Source organism: Diabrotica virgifera, chromosome 2 (assembly GCF_917563875.1).
Source record: "Diabrotica virgifera virgifera chromosome 2, PGI_DIABVI_V3a".
Taxonomy (NCBI): domain Eukaryota; kingdom Metazoa; phylum Arthropoda; class Insecta; order Coleoptera; family Chrysomelidae; genus Diabrotica; species Diabrotica virgifera.
The window spans coordinates 40,274,472-40,297,601 of NC_065444.1; the positions used below are offsets into that span (position 1 = coordinate 40,274,472).

The window sequence follows — 23,130 nt, forward strand, 5'->3', positions numbered from 1 at the left end:
AATTATTCTGATTCGATTTTTTTGCACAAATTTACTCAAACAAATACATCCTTATAACAAATACGCAGTGTCAGGAGGTACCGCGGTCGAAAAAGTGTTTAAGCAATTTTTGTTAACCAAATTCACAAAAATAATTCTTATCTACTCTACCTCATATTATGTATTGTGAAAATTGTAAATATAGTGTTATGACCAGCTTTCTCTTACTTTAATATTAATTAGTATTTATTTAATTAATTATTCAATTGTCGCAAATCATACATAAAAAAATTAAGAAAAATCTCAGGGTGCCTTTTTGTCGTAAAAAAATAACTAAATTATCTTAGGTTATACTTATCATTTCTCGTGGCTTCAGTATTTCTTAGTTGATCTTTATCGGAATAAAATAGGAAAAGGAAATAAATAGAAATACCATGAATAAGCACATAAAAATACCTTTATTATTAAAAGCAATGCTCTGAAAATTTATCAATTAAATCCTGTGGGCATAACTGTCCAAATGAAACTTTTACCATATAAATTAATCTAATTCAAACAAATATTTATCGCTTTTCTCTTGATACCATTAATAAAACAAGCTAAACAAACAGATTTAGGTATTCGCAAAACTACTTATACGAGCTTATCTCGTACTTCCTATTAAATTTTTGAAATGTTGGAATCTTAATTCATATGCTTTTACGCAAAAAAAATTAACTTCTGATTATAAAGAAAATCTATCACATAAGTTATTAACTGACCTTTTTGATTCACACACAAAAATGTCTCCTTTTGACCCAAACAGCTCTTCCTTGTTGATTATGTTAGGCTACCAATCAAAGCTCTCTCCATTCTCAGCATCAATCCAGCAGCATACCAGCAACTATTTCTCCAAAACACGAGCCAGGCCTCTTTTGACCAGTACTCGTTCAATAAACTCCAAATCTCTCTCCTCTCTTTCTCACAATAATAATCTCCTGAGCCCCAAGAGTCTTTTTACTTGGTTTCACAAATAATTTTAATAACTCTAGTTCTTGTAACTTACTCTCTTGGACTTTACAGAATCAAAGAGGTATTTCTTCTCAATTTGATTTGTCTCTCGTTCCACTTTTCAGCTACGCTTCACTATCAAACAACCACTAGTACTTGCTTCTGAACTACTCACGAAAACTTTTGACTGCTCTTCTCGGATGCCGGTCACATAATAATCTCCTTTTCCAAACTGTCTGAACATTCAAACTTCTCTCCCCATTCCAAATTTTATATTCGAAAAAACCCATGCATTCTTTCAACAAATACTTCTACTCATCATAATTACTTTTCGGGAATTCTACAAATATTCTTGGGCTTAAACAAAAGGACTTAAAATTTCAAATTTCTCTACCTTATTTTTCTAAAAACTAATAATTAAAATTACCTGTGGATTTTGCCTTTCCCGTAACAAAACAATCTTTTTAAAATTAATTATTTATATGGGAAATAAGCCACAATTAAAATGAAAAAAACAATTTTATTAACGTTTCGACGCCCAAATCGGGTGCCGTTGTCAAAATACAAAATATTACTAAAATAAACTAAAGTGTTGTTGCTAAGCAAAAAAATTCTTCTAATAATTTATTTAATCTCACTCATTTATATTGGCAATTCAGACATATATTATACATTTTAAAGTAGAAGACTTTAAAATGATATTGCCAATATTTATGAGTTGCGTTCCTGGGACGACTTACTGAAAGATAGTTCATTCGATTACATGAAATTAACCCCAACTTTTTAAAATTATAATCCGAAATAAATTGTCTTTTCACTTCACTCTATTCACAAATATCTTTAATTCTTCAGGGACAAACTCATTAAGGATAAACCCACTGCATAAAGCAAACTTCTAATAAATAGTTACAAATCAATATACAGGGTGTATCAAATTTATGTGCCCGCGTTACATAAAGAAAACTAAGGTTTTTATTCTATCTTTGATTGATAAAATGATACACAATAATAGATAGCAGTACATGAAGGGTTTAAAGTGTGGCTGAAGTAATAATGTATCTTAAATGGGATTTACTTTTTCGCACTGTTTTTGAGCACACTTTCATATAATCAAATATCCTTAAGTTTGAATTTTTAAATGTCAAAGTTCTAAAAAATTGTAAAACAGGAATGTATTCTCGTTTTTTATTTGTTTTTGGTAGATAAATATTGTATGAAACTGTGCGTGAAGTACTTTTTGCTCACTTAGGCGATGTATAGCACTCGGTCCGCTCGTGATCTAAACATCGCGTGCGTGCGCAAAAAGCATACTTCACGAACTGTTTTATAAATAACTGAGCATTTCACTCCGGACAAATTTTTTTAGATTATTTTGGTCATTCGAAGCAAAAAAGGTCTCTTGTGATTTTTCTCTAGAATTGATAGTTTTCGAGTTATATGCGATTTAAAATTTGAAAAATGCGAAATCACCATTTTTAAGGCTTAATAACTCGATTAAAAACTATTATTATGAAAGTCAGAAAGTCACCTAATCAAAGTTTCAAGCCCCCCCTACAAGATCCTGAAGAAATTTTTGTCATTATTTTATTACTAAGCTGTTATTTTTAATTATAAACAATGAGCGCTAAAAGCGTATTGAGGCGACCGTCAATGTGAGTGCGAGTAAGATCCTCCATTCCGACCGTCTAATGGTGCATCTCAGTCGCACTCACATTGACAGCCGCCTCAATACGCTCCTAGCGCTCATTTTTAATAATTAAAAATAACAGCTTAGTAATAAAATAATGACAAATATTTCTTCAGTACCTTGTAGGGGGGTAGTTAAAATTTGATTTGGTGACTTTCTGACTTTCATGATAATAATTTTTAACTGAGATATTAAGCCTTGAAAATGGTCATTTTTGCATTTTTCAAATTTTAAATCGCATATAACTCGAGTACAATAATTTTTACAGAAAAATCACGAAAGACCTCTTTTGCTCCGAATGACCCAAATTAATGATGTAAAAAAATGTCCGAAGTAAATTTTTTTTTGTGAATTTGTTTAAAAAAATTGTTTAAACAATTTTTCGATTACGGTACTACCTGACACCCTATGGATTCGTTATGAGGACCTCTTTTTGAGTAAGTTTGTGCAAAAAAATCGAACTGGAAAAATTTACCTAACAGGGGCGACGATACAGCCTGGACTAAAAATATCACGATTTGAACATAATATACAGTAACATTTAATTTCTAGAATCGGCTGTTTGTGTCAATCAACTTTTACTAAATGGCATTGGGAAGAGTATACTTTAACTAGTTTGAGTCTACTTTTACTAGTAGATGTTGAATAAAAATCTTCATTTTATATTTATAATCAACTTTTACTAATACCAGCCATTTGAGTCGACTCGAACTAGGAAAAGTCAACTCCAACTAGATAATCAACTTGAACTGTAACATATATAACAATATATCTTACTTTTTTTCTGCGTGATTCACAACTGATATTCCCCCTAATTAACCAGTAACACCGTGACATTTCCCCGTCTTCTCATGTATAGGTATTTTATTATTAGTGTTATCGCATGACTTAAAATAAAAAATGAAAATTTCTGGCATTTCCCTTTTTTCCCTGTACCCTTCATACACTGTTCTGCATGTACTTAACTTACCTTCTCTTAATCTGGCGATTTCGGGTTTTTCTATGGATAGATTTTTTTTTCTGACCCCACTAAACGGATTCCCCTGTATTAAGGGTCCATATATAATAGGGGTACATTTGCAGGGTACGAAGTTTCTCCCCAGAGTAACTGAAAAAAATCCCCGATTGGGTTCGCCTACCATAACGAACTTTCCTACGGCTCTTATCAATCGAATGCAAAGAGTTTCATTGAGATTCATCCAACTACAAAAATTTGGTAGGGTTTACCGCTTCAAATCCTCATCTATATAGCTTTATTTTATTATCTAAGTTTAATTTAAATTAGCCTTGATTTTTCTTTAGAATTTATCTTATAGACCATATAATAAATAATTGTCTTAACTTTCATCGTATATCACTCATATACTACTTAATAAACTTCTCAAGTAATAAGAGCCATATATTTCCGTTCCCTTTTGTAGTTTAAAAAACGTTTTAAAACGAAGTGAAATATAGCAAAACATTATGAACTTTAAGACAGTTACCATATGCTAGACTTGGTAATTTTCTCAAGATGCATGTGGAGTGAACTTTTCACTTTGGTCTTTTAGTTTGCTCATTGCAGTATTAAAGTTAAGGCTTATAAATGGCTTGCTTTATGTACGTAGCAAAAATATCTCTAAATATTGTGGAAAAGTGTGAGTCCATAAAATTTTAAGATTATTCTCGCTTTCTTTAAAGGCATTTTCCACTGAGGAAAAAGCACTGAATAAAAAAATATGGGTTTATGGCCATGATTTTAATGCCTTAAACTAGGACAGTATACACGATTTATTTTAAGGAAGAGGAAAGATGAATCTCACATATTTTTAGAAATACTAAACCAATTACCATATCCTAATGTTTTAAATACTATTTGATGTTTCAGAAATTATTTCAAAACCAAGCAATTTCAAGTCATATAATACTTCTCTTTCATTGTAATCAATTATTCATGTTTAGTGTCGAATTTATTATTCTTCTTTTGGCATCATAACCCTGGATGGGTCTTTGCCCGTCTAGCTATGCCCTTCCTTCAGACCTCTCGTGTATCCTTCTCCTCCATTGTCTTATATTCATGGTTTTCAGGTCGTCTACCACGTTGTTCAATCATCTCATTCTGGATCTTACTTTTCTTCGTCTTGCTATCAGCTTCTATTGTAACATTTTCTTTGCTGGCTTTGCATCTTCATGTCTCTGGACATATCCCAACCATGACAATTTTTGACTTTTAACAAGCAAGCAAGCATTATGATTAAACCCGACCCGTGAGACTTGTTCACCCTTTATTAATTACGTTCGGGTGTAACAATTCATTGGAGCGAGTTGTTTTAACCCGTGTCACTGACAGGAGTCACCCCACCTCGCTCCAATGCTCCAGGCCATCCCTTTCCCCCCCATAGCACGCTGATGCGCGATGGGGGCACAACTATCAGCCAAATGCTCTTCACATTAAAATCCTGGTTAATAAGATTCTAATGTGGTGTCCTAATCGGTTTGAAAAACTAGGCCAGCGTGATGCGCTTTAAGCCTTTATCTGCTAGTGATTTGTCCGCGGTACTGTTTTTGCTTGCTTGGGTCCCAGACTTAAGGTCTGGTCCCATTATTATTATTTAATTTAAATAAATATGTCTTAATTTGTTACCTTTGATTTGTCTCTTGCGTTTTGTTGAGCTACGAACTGTCTGTTTTGTCTTTTTTATACCTTTATTCAGCTATCTGTTGTTTCGGTCTTCTGTGTTTCCATCGGTGGAAAGCGTCGTACCTTAGCATCTCTCGCAGTATTGGACTTGGATGGTTCTCTAGTTCAGGGAATATTGTCCTTGCTCTTTCTTTGATGGTGTCGATCACTCTAATTTGTTGGAGTTCTCTAAATAGGAACCTTTCTGCTACGTATCTGGGTACGTCTACTGCTTCCCTTACGCTTCTGTTGTGTGCCGCTTGGATTTTCTTTTTCGTTGTCGTGCATACTTGCCCCCATGCGAGAGATGCGTAAGTTATTATCGGTATAATTAGGCTGTTTATTAGTCGTATCTTCGTTTTTACTTTTAGTTTACTTTTTCTACCTATGAGTCCTCTTACCGATGCTCTTGCAGCGTTGACTTTGTTTATTGTTTTTTCTGCATGTTTGTTGAAGGTAAGGCCTTTGTCTAATGTGACTCCTAGGTATTTTGCCTCATCTTTCCACTCAATTGGATTGTCTAGTAGTCTTAGCTGTTCACCTGGCTGTTGTCTTCTCTTTTTAAACATTACCGCTTGTGTTTTGTCCGCATTTATGGCTATCTTCCATTTTGTACAACATTCTTCTACATCTTCTAGTGCGGATTGTAGGTTCTCTACTGTTGTATCGATGTTTCTATGTTTGGCCGCTATTGCTGTATCGTCAGCATAAAGGCCTAGCATAGTACCGTGTGACCTAGGTACGTCTGCAGTGAATATTGTATACAACAAGGGTGACAGTACTGCTCCCTGTGGTACCCCCGCTTCTGGAGTTCCGAGTTCCGACAGGTTTTGTCCTATCCGAACCCTGAATCTCCTGCCGCTCAGGTACGAAGAGATCAGCTTTGTCATTGCCTCACCGTATCCATATTCACGCATTTTGTATATTAGTCCTTTATGCCAGACTCTGTCGAATGCTTTGCTTACATCCAGGAATGCTGTCCCTATGTATTGCTTATCATTTAGTCCAGCTGCTATGTACTCTGTTACTCTGAGTACTTGTAGCTCGCTGGAGTGTTCTGCTCTGAAACCGAACTGAGCTTCAGGGATGATTTCTAGCCTGTTCGTTTCGGCTTGTAAGCGGCTTAGGATTATTCTTTCTGTTATCTTACTGATTGCTGGAAGTAAGCTTATCGGCCTGTAGTTTTGCGGAAATGTGCTGTCTTTGCCAGGTTTAGGTATCATTATGACATGGGCTTCTTTCCATTGATTCGGGAATTTTTTGAATCTTAATATGCCGTTTATTATATTTGTTAGGTATACTATAGCCCTCGCAGGTAGATATTTTAAAGCTCTGTTCGTGATGTTATCTGGGCTTGGAGCTTTTTTTGGTGAGCATTTTTTAATGTGTACATTTATCTCTGCTGGTGATGTTGGAGGGATGTCTTCTTCTGGCTCATCTGGCCTATTTCTTTGGTTTTCTACCTCTTCTATGAAGTCCACGTCCTCTTCTTGTCTGTAGTTTAGCGTACATTCTCTTTCTAGGGTGGACTTCATTACTTCTAATTTTTCGTCTATAGTATACACTATACCGTTTTGTCCGTGTAGTGGTGGGATGGGTTTTCTGTCATTTCTTAGTATTCTCTGTAGTTTCCAAATGTTTTGCATATTTGGTGCACCTTCGTCCATCTCTTGTATATAATTATTCCACGTTTCACTTCGGTGTTCGTTTAGTGCGGTTTTGACTTCTCTTATTAATCTGTTTGCTCTTTCTTTATCGGCTTGTCGTCCTGTTCTTCTGGCTCTTTGTCTGGCTCTATTCTTTTCCCGAATCATGTCTTTTATTTCTTGGGTGATATTTTTGAACCTTCCTGTCTGTATTTCGATTTCTTCTTCTGCTGTGCTGTTTCTTAGCGCCTCTTGAATTATCCTTTCCAACTCTAGGACTTTTTCGTCGATGTCTCTCGGACTATTTATTACAGGAACGGTGTTTATCCCTTGGCTAACTAGTCTTTTGAAGTTTGTCCATTTTGTCCTCTTTTTTGTTCTTTTTGTGACGGTTTCTTCTTCCCACGTTCCTATTTCTAGTAGTATCGGGTTGTGGCTTACTGTACCTTCATTTATTGTTTGTAGTTCTGTTTGCATATCGATGTTTCTTGCTACTACTATGTCTATGTGTGTAGGAAGTCCGTTAGGTGGATAATTGGTTGGTTCAATTGGTCCCATTGCCTCTATGTCGTCTCTATTTTCTGTGTATTGATTCAGAATTCTTCCGTTTCTGTTCGTAGCTCTGTCGTTCCAATTTGGGGATCTTGCGTTTAGGTCTCCTATTATTATTGCAGGTTCGTCAATGTCGAGAAACGCGTTCAGATCGTCATTTGACAGTGGGTCTAGTGGTCTAACGTATGCAGAGGTAATTCTGATTTCTCCTTGTTCCATTTGTATCCTCACTGTAGTGGCTTCCATGTTAACTAGTTGTGGTGTTGGTATCCTAGTATGTTTTATACCTCTTTTTACTAGGATAGCTGTGCCACCCGATCTGCCTGTGTTGTCGTTTCTGTAAATGTCGTAGCCTGGAAACTTCAAGTTGATGTTGTTAGTAATTTTTGTTTCTTGTAGGGCTACTACGTCCATTTCATACCTGTTGACCAGTTCGTCCAAGATGTTTTGGTTGGTCCTTATTCCTCCTGAATTCCAGGAGCCTATCCTCAAGTATCCCAAATTGGTTCTTCTTAGTTCAGTGACAGTTTTAGGTTACCTATCGCTTTAAATACTAAAGATGTGATTACATCTTCTAGCATTTCTGTTAGGTCGGTTTGTTGTAGAATTTTTTCTGTCACGCTTTCTGTTGTTTTCTTCGTTGCCTGTGCATACGATTTGCCGCTTACTCTGTCTCTCGGAGTTTGTTGTTGTCTCTGTTGTTGTGTTTGTTGTTGCTGCTGTGGTTTTCTTCCCCAGGTAGGGTATCTTGAGCATCCTCTGAAGTTTGCTGGATGACTCCCTTGGCAGTTGGCACAGGTTGCTTTTCCTTTTCTCGGTCTCTTGCAGTCTTTGCTGATGTGGTCTTCTCCGCATTTCACACATCTTGGTTCTTTATGACATGCCGATTGGGCGTGGTGGTACCCTTGACAGTTGAAACACTGTGTGGGTCCTGCTGGTTTTTTCAGTGTTTCCACTGTTACCCTCATGTAACCTATGTTATTGATTTTCAAGGCTTTTTTGGTGTCCTCTTTGTTTATCGTAGTTATAAACATAGGTAGTTCTTTTTTGTCTGGCTTTCTTGAAGTCATGTTCTTTGTGTCTTTGGCTGTTATTTCATATTCATCTTGCAGATCCTTTATGATGTCTTCGGGTTTAGTGTTTGTTGGTAGTCCTCTGATGACTATTTTTTGCTCGTTTTTGTCTTCTTCCAGGGGGAACGCGATCCATTGTATGGGTTTCGTGTGCTTGTGGTAATCTTCTATGATGTGTGTCATCTTTCTATAGTCTTCGATGTTTTTCGTCTGTATCAGCGTCTCACGGCCGCTTCTTGATAATTTGTTGCTAGTTATCACTCCTTGGTTTTGGGCTAATGTCAGTATATTTTTTGTCTCGTTGACTGACTGCAGTTTGATAACTGGTGGTTTTTTATTTTGTCTGGCGGGTACTTCTTGTTGTTGGTCGTCTATTTCCATCTCGTTTTCTGTTTGCTGATTTGTTTTGTCCTCTGTTTGAGTTTTCGCTTTTTTGGCGGGGTGTATGGGCTCCATTGTTCCCTTTGGAAGCGCGTACAAGTCATCGTTTGGTGTGTGTGGTCTCATCGCCGCTGTGGCTTTGTTTTCCCAGTCATCTTTTTCATTTTCCTTTGGTTTTTCAACCATTTTCTTCTCCTTTAGTGCTGGAAATTCTTCATTCTGCTTTTTTATTTTTGATTTTGCCCCCTTAGATGCTTCTGTAGGCGTGTTTTCTTTGGTATCTTTTGCCCCCTTAGTTGTTGCAGTAGGCGGGTCCTCTTTTCTGGTTGTAGGCGTGGCCTTCTCCGTTGGTGTATTCGCAAGTTGATTGAATCTAGAATCCATATGTTCTATCAGGGTTTTATTTGATTGAATCATAGTGATTTTTAGATCCTCTATTTGGGCATGGAGTCTCTTTATTTCTTCGTCTCTGATTTTGATATCTTCAGCTTGTTGTTGAATAATCTTCATCAGGGAGTTTATTTCCTCTGTTTTTTCGTCTTCGCTGCCATTTTGTGCTGTAGTTCTTTGCCTTTTCGTGGCTGATTTCTTCGTCGTCTCGTGGTCCATTTTTTCTTCGTTTTTTCTCTGACTCGTGTTGTTCATTTCTTCATCTGTCGTGAAGTCGTCTTTTTCGGGTCCTTTGTCTACCTTCTTCTTAATTTTCTTCTTCCTTGGCTTCTCTGGCTCTCTAAATTTGCCTCCGCCGTCGTTCAGTGTCACTAGATGTCCTGTTGTCCTTCTGATTGGTTTGCCGTCGTTGTCGGATTCTAATTCCTGAAATAGGTTCAGATTCACTTTACGTGAATCTGCATATGGGTGGAATTGAGAAGACAGTGACCTAGCACCGTCAGTCATTTTGTTGGGGCGAAAATCCTCTATTTGAAGAGCCTTTTTTGCCGCCGTCTGGCCCGTTGCCAGCACGGTTTTAGGGTAGGCTGCCCTAGACAATCCGCGGTTGTTCACGTACCCAGACAGAACTGGGTACGGGGATCCCCTTGCTGTTCTTAACCTACTCGCCAAGGGGCCGTGTCTGCAGCCGTGTAGATTCTAAAAAAGCTACACCCTGCAGTGTCTACCCTTACGGAGCACAGTAGGTATCCTGACGGGCTCTCCGAGAGCCCGTTTGCTTTTTCTGCTAACTGATTCTTATCTACAGCGTCTCAGAAAATCAATAATAATTTCCTAAGTTCACTGCATACAAAAACCAGTTTTTGCCTCTATTCTGGCCTTTAGAAGCCGAGTGCTTGATTCGCAACCGTGTCTTACATTCACGGTGGTCTGAAAAGACCAGCTAATCAAGCTCCCTCTTTTCCTTCAGGCGGTTTTTCTGTTGCACACTTTTGCTGCTCGCACGTCTTACTTCTACGGTGACCGGCACCGTACTCACTGCTGAAATTTGACTTTTAACAGAGTTTTATTCTATCTTATATATAAAAATCAATTGCTGTTCGTTAGTCTCGCTAAAACTCAGGAATGGTTGGACCGATTTGGCTAATTTTGATGTTGAATTGTTTGCGAAAGTTCAGGGAAGGTTTATACGGTTTTATTTAGTCATCTTAGTAGCCACCCAAATATTTACAGCTATATGTAAAAAAGTCTCTGGTCACAGTGTTAGTTGCCATATTCCTCCGAAACGCTTTGGCCGATTTTTATGAAATTTTACACGTGTATTCAGCAGGTCTAAGAATAGATTGTTATTTATTTTTCATACCCATATGTCATAAGGGGGGTTGCCCCCCTAATATTTTTTCTATTTCTTTGGACAAACTCTTTTTTTTTATTTTATATGATGTGGTACGTAAAGATACATACAACCCTAATTTTTTACTTTTCTATCTCTAACTGTTATTTTTTAATAGCCCTTTAAATATGTTACATCTATATAAACAAAAGAAAGTCGTGTTAGTTACCAACACTTACCACTCGAGAACGATGAATAGTTTCTTATGAAATTTTACACGTGAATTTAGCAGGCCTAAGAATAGGTTGGTATCTGTTTTCTTATCCGTAGGGGCTGCCCCCTAATATATTTTTTTATTTTTTTGAACAAAATGTTTTTTCTTAATTTTGTATGATGTGGAAGGCAAAGGTAAATACAATCCTAAATTTTCACCTTTCAATCCCCAACCGTTATTTTGTAATAGCCATCTAAATTTTTACATCTTATATATAAAAATCAATTGCTGTTCGTTACTCTCGCTAACACTCAGGAATGGCTGGACCGATTTGGCTAATTTTGATGTTGAATTGTTTCGTGAAAGTTCAGGGAAGGTTCATTCCTTTTTATTTAGTCATTTTGGTAGCCACCAAAATATTTACAGCTATATGTATAAGAGTTTGACCGATTTTTATGAAATTTTACACGTGTATTCGGCAGGTCTAAGAATAAATTGTTATCTAATTTTCATACGAGTACGTCATAAGGGGGTTGCCCATGACGCCATAACTCTCATAATAATGACTTAAAAATACTTAATTAAGTAGGTAGACTCATTGCTGAATTCCGAGCAGAACCGTATTAAAATTTTTTCTCCTGCACAATAGGTGTCCGAAATACATTATCTTAAGCCATAGAAATATTCTGAGGACAGAAGAAGAACGAGTGACAAATTTCATAGAAGAGAAGTGGAACAGTTTAACTTTGGGACTCGAATTGGGCAAAATATGAATTTTTTAATACTGTGAAATTTTCAAAAAATATCTCTAAACGGAACTTTTCTGACGAACCGTAAACAGGAGAAAAATTCTGAGCACACGAAAAGAACAAGCAGCTAATTATAAAATTTTATGTAATTTTAATTAATTTTGTTTAATTTTATTTAATTTAAGTATTTTATTTATTTTCGTTTATTTTATTTTATTTAATTTTTTAATTACATTTTTTTATTTTTATTAGATTCTATTTATTTTAATTTAATTTTTTTTAGCTTTTGTATTTAAATGAATATGATTTTATTTATTTGAATTTAATTTAATTTTGTTTTATTTAATTTCATTAATTTTATTTAATTTTATTCAGTTTTGTTTATTTTTATTTACTTTTATTCAATTTTATGAAATTTTATTTAATTCTATTTATTTTATTTCATTTTATTTTATGTTAGTTATTTTAATTTAATTATATTTTATTTAATCAACACCTATAGAGTTGGAACCACCCCGAACCCAATTATAAATACAGAGTTGTTTTGAATGTAGATAAAATAAAGCTGTTATATTCATTAAAAGATAAACAAATTTAATATTGTAACTGTTGCACTACAAACTTTATTTTGTTCTAACTAAACTTTATTACTTCAAAAATCATGTGTAGTTAATTAAAAATAATAATAAAACCTCATTGACATCCAGCATTTTTTGTTTATTAATTAGGAATTCCTTTTGTTTATTTTAAGTTTATTGTATACAAAAGTTTGCTTTTATCTATTGAGGCAGTACGAAGGCTGCCGGGTCCAGCTAGTTATCTAATATTTTTATGTAAATGTCTACGATCTACGACATTCCAGGATGGGCTGGATAGTGAATAGCTTCCTTTTTTGACAAAATGCCCCATATCATGCTCTGAGAGCGAAAGTACATAGGCAAAATTTAATAAAAATGTGCTCGATATCTGCCTTTTATTGGTAAAATTCGTATATTCGAGCATTTAACCGTATCTTATTAATATACATAAGACTAATAAAACAAAGCCTAAGACAACTCGAAAAAGAACAAGCAGCCTACAATAAAGGAAGAGCCAATACATATTTCTTTAATGGCATGGATATTAACCATTCATCCAGTCGCAATCAGATTGTAGTGGAATGTGTAGTGTCTGTGTGTGGAGTAAGTGTCTTGTTACTAAGTAAATCGACTCTTTTGTCTTTACAAAGAGACGCTTATTGTATCCGAATATCTGAGGTCCCTCAGATAATAAAATATAATTATTTTAAGAAACATAATAGAAGAGAAAATAGAGAAAGACGAGAAATTTTACAAGAACTTAGCTCTAAGTTAGTCAATAGCTAGAATTGTCATATTAGCTTCTATTCGTTGTAGGTATGTTTTGTGGTAGAGGTCATATTAGTTTTCTGTTTTATGAATATTAGTATAAAGAGAACAAATATTCTACTGTATTATGTAAAAGTTCTTAAATAAAACATTTTGTAAAAATATAAAAAGCATTTTTTATTAATAATAAAACATGGCACAATCAAACGGAAAATAAAATCACATAATATGTTGTCATTTGTAATCACATTGATAATATGTTGTTTGTTGTGTTACAAAGCTACCCTGTAAGTTGAAGTCAAGTAGTAACCTTCAAAACTTGGAAAATTACTTGATTGTTTCCGAAAAGGATACAAAGCCAGACAAAATTAAAGTTGCTATCCTTTTAAATTTAATAGGTGGCGGGGGAGTTGAGATTATAAACATTTTGGAATTCACAATTCCAAAAAAATGTAATTTTCAAAGAGAATTAAATGAAATCAAAGCATTCAGTATACCAGATATAAATGAAATATTTGAAAGGTTTATTTCTTATACGCGTAATAAGGAAGATAAGAGGGTTAATATCATTTTTATATAGATATAAAAAATTAGCCTCGTGGATTTTAGTCCTGTCGCCAGGGGGGCCTCTTTTATTCAGATGGACTTTTCTAAGTTTTTTTTATATATTTTGAGGATTTACATAACAGCGATTTCTAGCAAACAAAACATTATTTTGTACTTTTTTGGGTCATTCCAAGCAAAAAATGTTTTGACAATTTTTTCCGTAGGATGCATAGTTTTCGAGATAAACGCGGTTGAACTTTAGAAAAATCGAAAAATTGCAATTTTTGAACCCAAGTAACTTTTGATTAAAAAAGAAAATAGCAATTCTGCTTGCTGCATTTGAAAGTTGAAGTCAAATTATATCGGTTTTAATTGTTTGCATTGCTAAAAATTTATTTTTTCTACTGTTAAACGAAGCTATAATCACATAGTGTTTGAGTGATATTTTCAATGATCTCCCATATAAAATCGAACGAGTATAGGTAGAGTAGGTACAAGAGTGGTAATAGGTACAAGAGTGGTAGTGGTAGGTACAAGAAGTGCAAGAGAGGCAATTTCTACGTAGCATGCATTACATCGCATGTATCGTCCACGGGAAACACTATGTGTTTATAGCTTTGTTTAACAATAAAAAAATAAATTTTTAGCAATGCAAATTATCAAAACCGATATAATTTGACTTGAACTTTCAAATACGGTAAGCAGAATTGCTATTTTCTTTTTTAATAAAAAGTTATTCGGGTTTTAAAAATTGCAATTTTTCAATTTTTTTTTTTAAGTTCAACCGCGTTGAACTATGCGAAACTATGCATCCTACGAAAAAGCTTGTAAGAACATTTTTTGCTTAGAATAACCCAAAAAATACAAAAAAATGTTTTGTTTTGCGAGAAATCGCTGTTATGTAATTCCTCAAGCTCTTTGTTTATAACAATCTTATCGATATCCGGATCAATTGTTACCCAAAAAATTCGTGTTCTACGGATCAAAGTACATAAAAAAAACTTGGGTAAGTCCATCTGAATAAAGGAGGCCGTTGTACCCCTATGGCGACAAGACTATTTGAGTCCACAGTAGAGAAAGCTTTATTGGATTAAACAACAAAGAAATATTTATTCTGACGAAACTAACTTTAAAAAATATAGTGTGTAGAGCTAGTGAATTGTCAAAATTTAATATTATATTGGTGTGGGTAAGTTTTCTGTAGACTTTGGTTGCATATCTTGTGCCTTCTTTTGTAATTAGCACATCCAATAAAGGAAGTTAATTATTGTATTCTTGTTCCATGGTGCATTGTACCGACATGCGGTTTTCGGTATTATGTTGCTAATTTGGTCTAATTTTATAATACAGGATTAAAAATGCATACTTGCATTTAATATTTTCCAAAGATAACTAGATTTCTGAAAATAATTAAATAACGCTTCCTAGCTGGCATATTACTTATTATGCTATTTCGAAAATAAGACACTTACATTGACGAAAAAGATCTGTTAACAAGACCAAGTATGCAAAATTCGATTTAGCAGAATCGAAATTACAGCAATTTTTTCATAAGAAGGTTCTAACTCACCCCAACCTCTTATTTGCAAAGGTAGACTTAAACTTGTGAAATCAAATATGCGCAGAATTTTATGATGAATACGATGATTGGATTTCCAGTGCCCTTTCATTAGGTAAATTTTGTAAAATTTTGATTTTAAAATTTTTGATATTCAATTACGCCCTCTAGGGACGGTCCTACAATTTTATGAAAATAATTTTCAGGCTTTTTCTGACGCAACTTTTGTTCTATATATTTTTTTCTCAAAGCTGTACTATAAACGGTTCCTGAGATATGGCCGAGAGCCATTCTTATTGGGACATCCAGTATAAGGTTATTCTTTCCTACTAGAACGTGTAGGAACTAGGACTTTCCTAACCTAAATCAGCCTTAATACTTTCTGATCATCTTATCATTTCCGATCAGCATTAAAACACCCCTTACAAAAGATTATTTACTAATAAAATACACTGCCAGTAGACACAGTACACATCAAAAACAGAAATTTAATAATTTAACCATCATGTATACTTGATTGCGCGTTTTTGCTTTTTTGTATCATTTTACAAGATCTGAAATATCTGTCGCATAAAACAAATACCTCTTACACACGCAATGATACAAAAATATTTAATGTTTGTTTGTAACAAACAACAAGAAAAGTATTTTTATTTTTAACATTTTGTGGTGTGGATATACCTAGTTTCTATTTAGAGGGAAATGTTAGCGAACAATTGTTGTTTTTCTTGTTTTTCAATTCAAAGTTTTATAACTTTGATATCATTCTTTCTTCGTTCGTTCATTGTAGGTTTACCCCAGAAACAAAACATTTAAAAATCGAAAAACTCGAGCTATTTCTTAACTGGAATCTGGAATATCTAGGGAAAGTCAATAGAAAAGACCTGTAATCTCAAGGGTGTCGAAATTTTTCCTACGTCATGGTTTTTTAACATTTAAGCAAAAAATGCAATATATGCATTGCAGATGAAAAGGTTCAATAGACCACTTTCTTTAACCTTCCGATGACCAACCTTTTTTTGTTACACGGATGACCAACGGGGGTAAAAAATGACCCCAAGTCAAAAATAACAATTGACAAAAAGATTAAGTTGTTTTAAGGAATGTAATAATGTATTCGTAATTTTAATGTTACTATTGTATCAATAAATTATAAATAAACATTTGTAGATAATAGTTATTTATGAAACAGTTCGTGAAGTATGCTTTTTGCGATCGCACACGATTTTTAGAGCACGAGCGACAACGGAGCGAATACTTCGCATAATGTTTTCTAAATATTTTAACTTTTAACATTTGATGGTGGTCAGTACCTCACGGTTGTTATTCATTCTTCTGAGATTATTTTCTATACACATGTATTTCGTTTTTGTTGAAATCACGTTTAGAGCCCACCGCTCGTATTCTTTTATTATAATGTTTTAAATAATTTAATCGTTTCTTTAAATAATTACAAACAATTAAAAATATGCTTACTTTAAGATTTCATTTTCCATAACTTTTCGTTTATAAACATTTTTAAATTAAAAAAAAAATTCCATTTTAAAGAACAAGCATTTTCAGGAAAATTCTCTTTTGAATGGAAATCCTCATTTTCAGGAAAGTTTTCATGTACAATGCATAATTTTTCACAATATCGAAATGAATGAAAAATGTCACTTTCTTGTTTATAGTCCAAGTAATGAAGCTTAAAATAGGACAAAACCTCGCAATTCTTACAGAATGGATCAATTTTCTTGAAAATTTGAGAAAAAGTAGCGCGAAAGGCGCTTTTACCATGGGGGTTGTTCCCAACCCATCTCGTGGGTGGACATTTTTTATTATATTTTAATCACACAAGCTGGTAAACACGTTCATGCGAAGCACAAAACGTTCTATATATTTTTTTGATAAAATTGATAGTTTTTGATTTATTTGCTATCGAAAGTGTTAGTTTTATATCGAAAAAATCAATGTTTTTAATAAGCTTTCTGCTAATAACTCCAAAAGTTTTCGTTTTATCAAAACAACTTTACTTAACATAAATGTACCTTTTGAAAAAATAAATAAAACCGTTTTTTTTTTAATTTTCTTTAAGACCAATGGTAATCGAGCTATACTTTATTATATGTTGGCTCTTTTTCGTCAAATGCTAAATATTGTACTTTCAAAGTCAAAAGACGGAAAAAACTATGGATTTTTCGAGCACAACTTGTTCAAACTAATTTAAAGCACGTACTTAAAAATATCTATCTTCAGAAATAAATAAGAAGTCTCTAGCTCAAAAAGTTACTTATAATAAAAAGAATGTCAGTCCCTATTTTTTTCAGCGAAAAAGTGATCGCAAACAACCCCCTAATCACCACCCTAATTAAAATTCGTCATTTACCTTATTGGTCTTTTTTATTTATGTATTATTAATATATTCCAGTAGTTTGACCGGCTTAGAATGATTAGTTTAAAAAAAGGAGTTAAAAGCGAATAACGAATTTTTGTAGTTTGGAAAAATAGTTTTGTAGTTTTGTAGTTTGCTTTTTCTCCAGAATAGCAAGATTAGCATCAGAGATACGAAAAAATGTTTTAACATAAAATTGTAGCCTATTTGATTCCCAAGAATCCAGTGTGCAAAAAATTTTTCTACGGCAAAAATTGAGTGAGCTATTGACAAATAAAACTTGTATTAACATGCAAAAACCACCTTTACCAACCCTTTCAAAGTCACCTCTTTTTGCGAATGATGATTTTAAAAAGATTTAATATTAATAGCCTTATAGACCTTGTAAAAACCTACAAAATTGTTTTTTACTAAACTTTCTTAGATAAAAAATAAAAAAGTTACGGTTAAAAATCCATATTTTTTTTGAAAAAAAAAAGGAGAAATCCAATTGGAAGCATAATAATGTAAGTTAGCTGTGCTTGTATTCGCCTTATTTATTTATGTATTATTAATAGATTCTAGCATAACTGGCTTAGAATGATCAGTTTTTAAAAAACTTGAGTTAAAGGCGAATAACGAATTTTTGTAGTTTGGTAAAAAATTCAATTTTCTTCAGAATAGAAAGATTAGCATCAACGAAACGTAAAAATGTTTCAATATAAAATTGTAGGTTATTTAATTCCCAATAACTTGTTTTGAAAAAATTTTTTCTACGGCAAAAATTGAGTGAATCGTAAATGAGTATCTCGAAAAACATTTATCTTTTCTGTGCAAAACTAACACTTTCGATAGCGAATAAATCGCAAACTATTAATTTTATCAAAAAAATGTATAAAAATTTTTTTACTTAGAATGAATCTTTTTACCAACTTTTGCGGTCAAAATATAATAAAAAATTTCCACCCACGAGATGGAGTGGTAACCACCCCCATTGTAAAAGCGCCTTTCGGAATCATATAGATTTTGATCCTTGGACTATTCACTATTTATTCTCAAATTTTCAAGCAAATCGATCCATTCTGTAAAATTTGCGAGGTGAAAAGCTTCGGTTCCTGGCCTATTAAACACTCATAAAAATCTATGATGCAGTAAAAATTTTAAAACCCCCGAGATTTAGATAATATTTTCCTTTGACTTCCCCCATATATTATAGGGTAAAAATTAGGGGCCCGTGATTTTTCGAATTTTCGGTGCTTTTTCGGCTTCGTTTCCTGGGGTAAAGTCATATTCAGATTTATTTCTGATATAGAGCGTTCCCAAAAATAGTACCTTCATTACCGTGACGGCCTATTAAAAATTATGGTAAAGTAAGGCTTTACATTCTACGTAAATTATTTTCTTAAACCCTATTATTTATTGATCTTTTTATTGATTTATTTATTTATTTATTTATTTATTTATTTATTCATTCATTGATTTATTTATTTATTTATTTATTTATTTATTTATTTATTTATTTATTTATTTATTTATTTGTTTGTTTATTAATTAATTTATTTATTTATTTATTTATTTATTTATTTACTTATTAATTTATTTATTTATTGCTTGGTTCCCCAATTACCAAAATTATGAAGTATGCAATAAAGACAAGGCATTAGATTTTTGTGGATGTACCTTAAGAGTTAGTACTTTTACCAGTCAATGAGAGTATTGTTGTTATAGTATAAACTGTGTAGAAAACACTCATCACAATTTATTAAACACTTTATGGGCTAAAGTATGGTTTTAAAGAAAGGACAAACTACCTATCGTAACTGTAAATTTTGCTTATTTGAATATTTATTTAAGATAAATTACTTACCTACAGGTATTAAAAACTTCAACAAAACAGGTTTAATGCAGTTTATACAACAATTACCACCTACAAAATTAGTTTTTACCACTTAAAATCTTTTTGAGATTACCGTTTATAACACCCAAAACTTTTTAACGAAGTTTCGAACTCGCAAAAACGTTCTTCAGCGCTGCGATAGCCGGCAGAAGCGTCGGTTCCGATGGCAAGGCTGGCGCGTTGAAAACTGAAAACTTTACCACGCACTTGGACGTCAAACGGCGCGTCATGTAGCGCCGCTGACTTGAATGAGTTGCATCCCGACGACAAGCATGCGGTATAATTTCAAAGGGCCGGTTGAATAACTAACCCTATCGGTCCCAGCACGCCCTAGAAAATGATCTGACTACTTTGTAAGTTGGAACGAATTTCGGGATTCGGGTTCGGGTTGATTGTATTAAGCCGATAGTTAGTTGGATGTTCTTTTATTCGATTTAAAGCCGCAAATGTTTTGGTCAAAGTTTTGTTTCTAGCTCTAGGCGAAACATAGTAATAGACGCTTCTCCATTTCGTTGACGGTGACGATTTAGACCAGAACTCATCTGTAAAAATATTAGTACATTTGGATGTTAAGAGGTGGCTCATATTTTTTTGCAGAAATTGCTTGAAAATAACTCATAATAATAATTGAGTTATCCTCCCACTCAAAAAGGTCCGGAACATTGTTTAAATAATCAAAATGTCAAAAAATAAAGGAAAATTCGTATTCTTTCTTGGGTTTTTGATTAAAACTTTAAAAGTATTCATTTTCGAGAAAAGTTGCGCCGACATAAAAGTTGTGTAATTAAATTTCCTACAATATAGGATTAACTGAAAATTTTAAAAATTGTCAGCCTTGTTGCAAAATAGCAATAATTTCGAAAAAACTATAAAAAATAAGTATGCGCATTTTACGTTTTTAACCATTTATGCTACATTTAGGACCTTCATATTTTACCCAGAAAAGCTTTATGATATAATAAAACAATGCTATACATTTCTTTGAGATTGTTTGAATAGATTTTGCAAAATAAATTTTGAATTCCAGCTTTCGCAAAAAAAATTCATTTTTTCAAAATGTTGCAGCACTGAAAATAAAGCAGACAGCAAGTTGAATTTTTTTTACGTATAAAAGAATACTGTACCTTTCCTTTGCAATTTGCAAAATTAAAATCGGTTATCTACCACGGCGTCAGGATTTTTTTAAATAAACATTAATTTTTGGTGCTTCGCGCAGGACAACGGTTACGGATACGTTCGCTCTGATTGGACATTCCAATGACCTTAGATAATGATTGATAAATTTTAGTATTTTTAGTACATTTCGTAATAAATAAATAAATTTGTTTATTGCAAAATAAAAACACATACTCTGTCCTTTGAAATAACACTTTTTTTGCAAAAACTTTCTTTGTTCATACAGTGCATCCATAAAGTAACGCATAAATTCATTATTTCGTAAACCGGCCACTTTAAAGAAAAATCCTGAAACAGGTCGATTTTTATTTTTAATTTCCGATTTTTTGGCATATATATAATACTAGTAACGTCATCCATCTTGGCGTGATAACGTAATCGATGATTTTTTTAAATGAGAATAGGGGTCATGTGATAGCTCATTTGAAAGGGTATTCAATTCTCTATACACTAATGTAAACATTAACATAATTATTTATACAGGGTGTTCAAAAAAATATTTTTTTAATTAAAATAATTGAGACAAAAAGAAGAATGTATGTAATTTATCTAATTCAAAATACGTTTTATTGTTGTCAGCAAACAGGAAAAAAATATTTATTGGACAAATAAATATTGTTTTTCGCTTAAATTCAATGTTAAAGGTGCCACCCACCTGCCTTTTGATAGGTAGTTTGAACATTTTGTTTAAGCCAAAATCAATGTTTATTTGTCAAATAAATTTTTTCTGTTTTCTGACAGTAGTAAAACTCATTTTGAATTAAATAAATTATATACATTCTTCTTTTAGTCTCTTCTTCTTCTTCTTCCTTCTTGTATGTAGGCTTTAAAGCCTGTTTCTTCTTCAATATTATCCTCCTAAATTGTTTAGGTTATCGCACCACCTTTTTCTTGGTCTGCCAATACTTCTTCGTCCATTTGGTGACTTATCTCGTGCTATTCGTACTATCCTATCCTCTGCCATTCTACTAATGTGTTCGTTCCACTCCTGTTTCCGTTTTGTCACCCATCCATTTATGTCTTCTATATTGCATGATCTTCTTATGTTTTCGCTCTTCTCCCTATCCAACAGACTTTTCCCTGATATTCGTCGGAGTATTTTCATCTCTGTTGTTTCTAGTAGTCGTCCCGTTTTAGATGTGTCAGGCCTTGTCTCCGCCGTGTATGTTAATATAGGTCTAATTGCTGCTTTATAGATTCTTGCTTTTGTGTCTTGTCTTAAGTGTTTGTTCTTCCAGATTGTGTCATTAAAAGATCCCGCCGCTTTACTTGCTTTTAAGCTTTGTTGTCGTACTTCCTCTTCAACATCTCCGTAACTGGTTATATCAATTCCCAGATATCTAAACCTTGCTTCCTGCTTTATTATTTTCCCATCAATTTCGATTTTACATCGTAGTGGGTATTTAGATGTTGTCATACATTTGGTTTTTTCTGCTGATATTATCATATTGTATTTCTTGGCTGTTGTATTAAAGATGTGTGTTAATCTTTGGAGATCGTCTTCTGTCTCGGCAATTAATGCGGCGTCGTCTGCATAACACAATACTTTGATTTCTTTATTCCCCATTCTGTAACCACGACATTTACGTACTGCGTCTATTATTTCGTCCATTATTATATTAAAGAGCAGTGGGCTTAATGAGTCACCTTGTCTGACTCCACTTTGTACTGGTATAAACTGCGTTAGTTTTCCATTTATCTTTGCCTGTATTCGATTATGAAAGTAGATGTTTTCGATGGTTTGTATAATATTGATTGGTATGTTTCTTCCATACAGTAAATGTAAGACGTCTTCGACTTGGATGCGATCGAAAGCCTTTGTCAGGTCTATAAAACATAGATATGCTGGTTTATTGTACTCAATGGCCTTTTCTGTGATTTGTCTCAGTACAAATACGGCGTCTACGCAGGATCTTCCGGATCTGAATCGTTGTTGTTCATCTGATAAAGTTGTTAGTTTATTGATTTTGTTGGTTAGGACTTTTGTGGTTAGCTTAAGTGCGGTGTTTAGTAGATTTATACCTCCATAATTGTTGGGGTCTTCTTTGTCTCCTTTTTTGAACATTGGTATCATTATGCTGTTTCTCCATGCGTCTGGTATCTTGCAGTGCAATATTAGTTTTTGTATAAGTTTTGTCATCTCTAGGGTTATACTTTCTCCTCCGTATTTTAGAAGCTCGTTGGTTATTCCGTCTGGTCCTGGTGACTTCCTATTTTTGAGTGAATTTATGGCTACCCCTACTTCCTGAAAACTGATTTCAATTTCGTGTCTTAATTCAGGTAGGTTATTATTTTGATTATGATTTTCCTTTCCTTTAAACAGTTCCGTCAAGTATCTTTCCCATTCGTTTGCTGGTATGTTATTGTATTCCTTCAATTCTGCCATTTCTTTCCGTTGGTTTCTTATGAATCTCCATATTTGTTTTTGTGTTCCGTGGAAGTCGCTTTCCATCCTTTTTGTAAACTGTTCCCAGTGTTCATTTTTTGTTCTTCGTACCAATTGCTTTGTTTCATTTCGTATTCTTCTATAGGTGTCTCTGGATTCTGGAGTGTTTGATGTTTTATACTTCATGTAGGCGTCTCTCTTCTCTTTACATTTGT

At 33.5% G+C, this 23,130-nt stretch overlaps 1 protein-coding gene across 1 annotated transcript in view; it reads right to left on the reverse strand.

The window, feature by feature from the left end:
* The window catches only part of LOC126880704 (inner centromere protein A-like), a 68,772-nt gene that overhangs the window by 31,077 nt on the left and 14,565 nt on the right, over positions 1-23,130 (reverse strand). Inside the window, exon 4 of the mRNA XM_050644744.1 lies at positions 9,097-9,783. Coding sequence (XP_050500701.1) covers positions 9,097-9,783 — 687 coding nt within the window. The remainder of the gene's footprint in view (positions 1-9,096; positions 9,784-23,130) is intronic.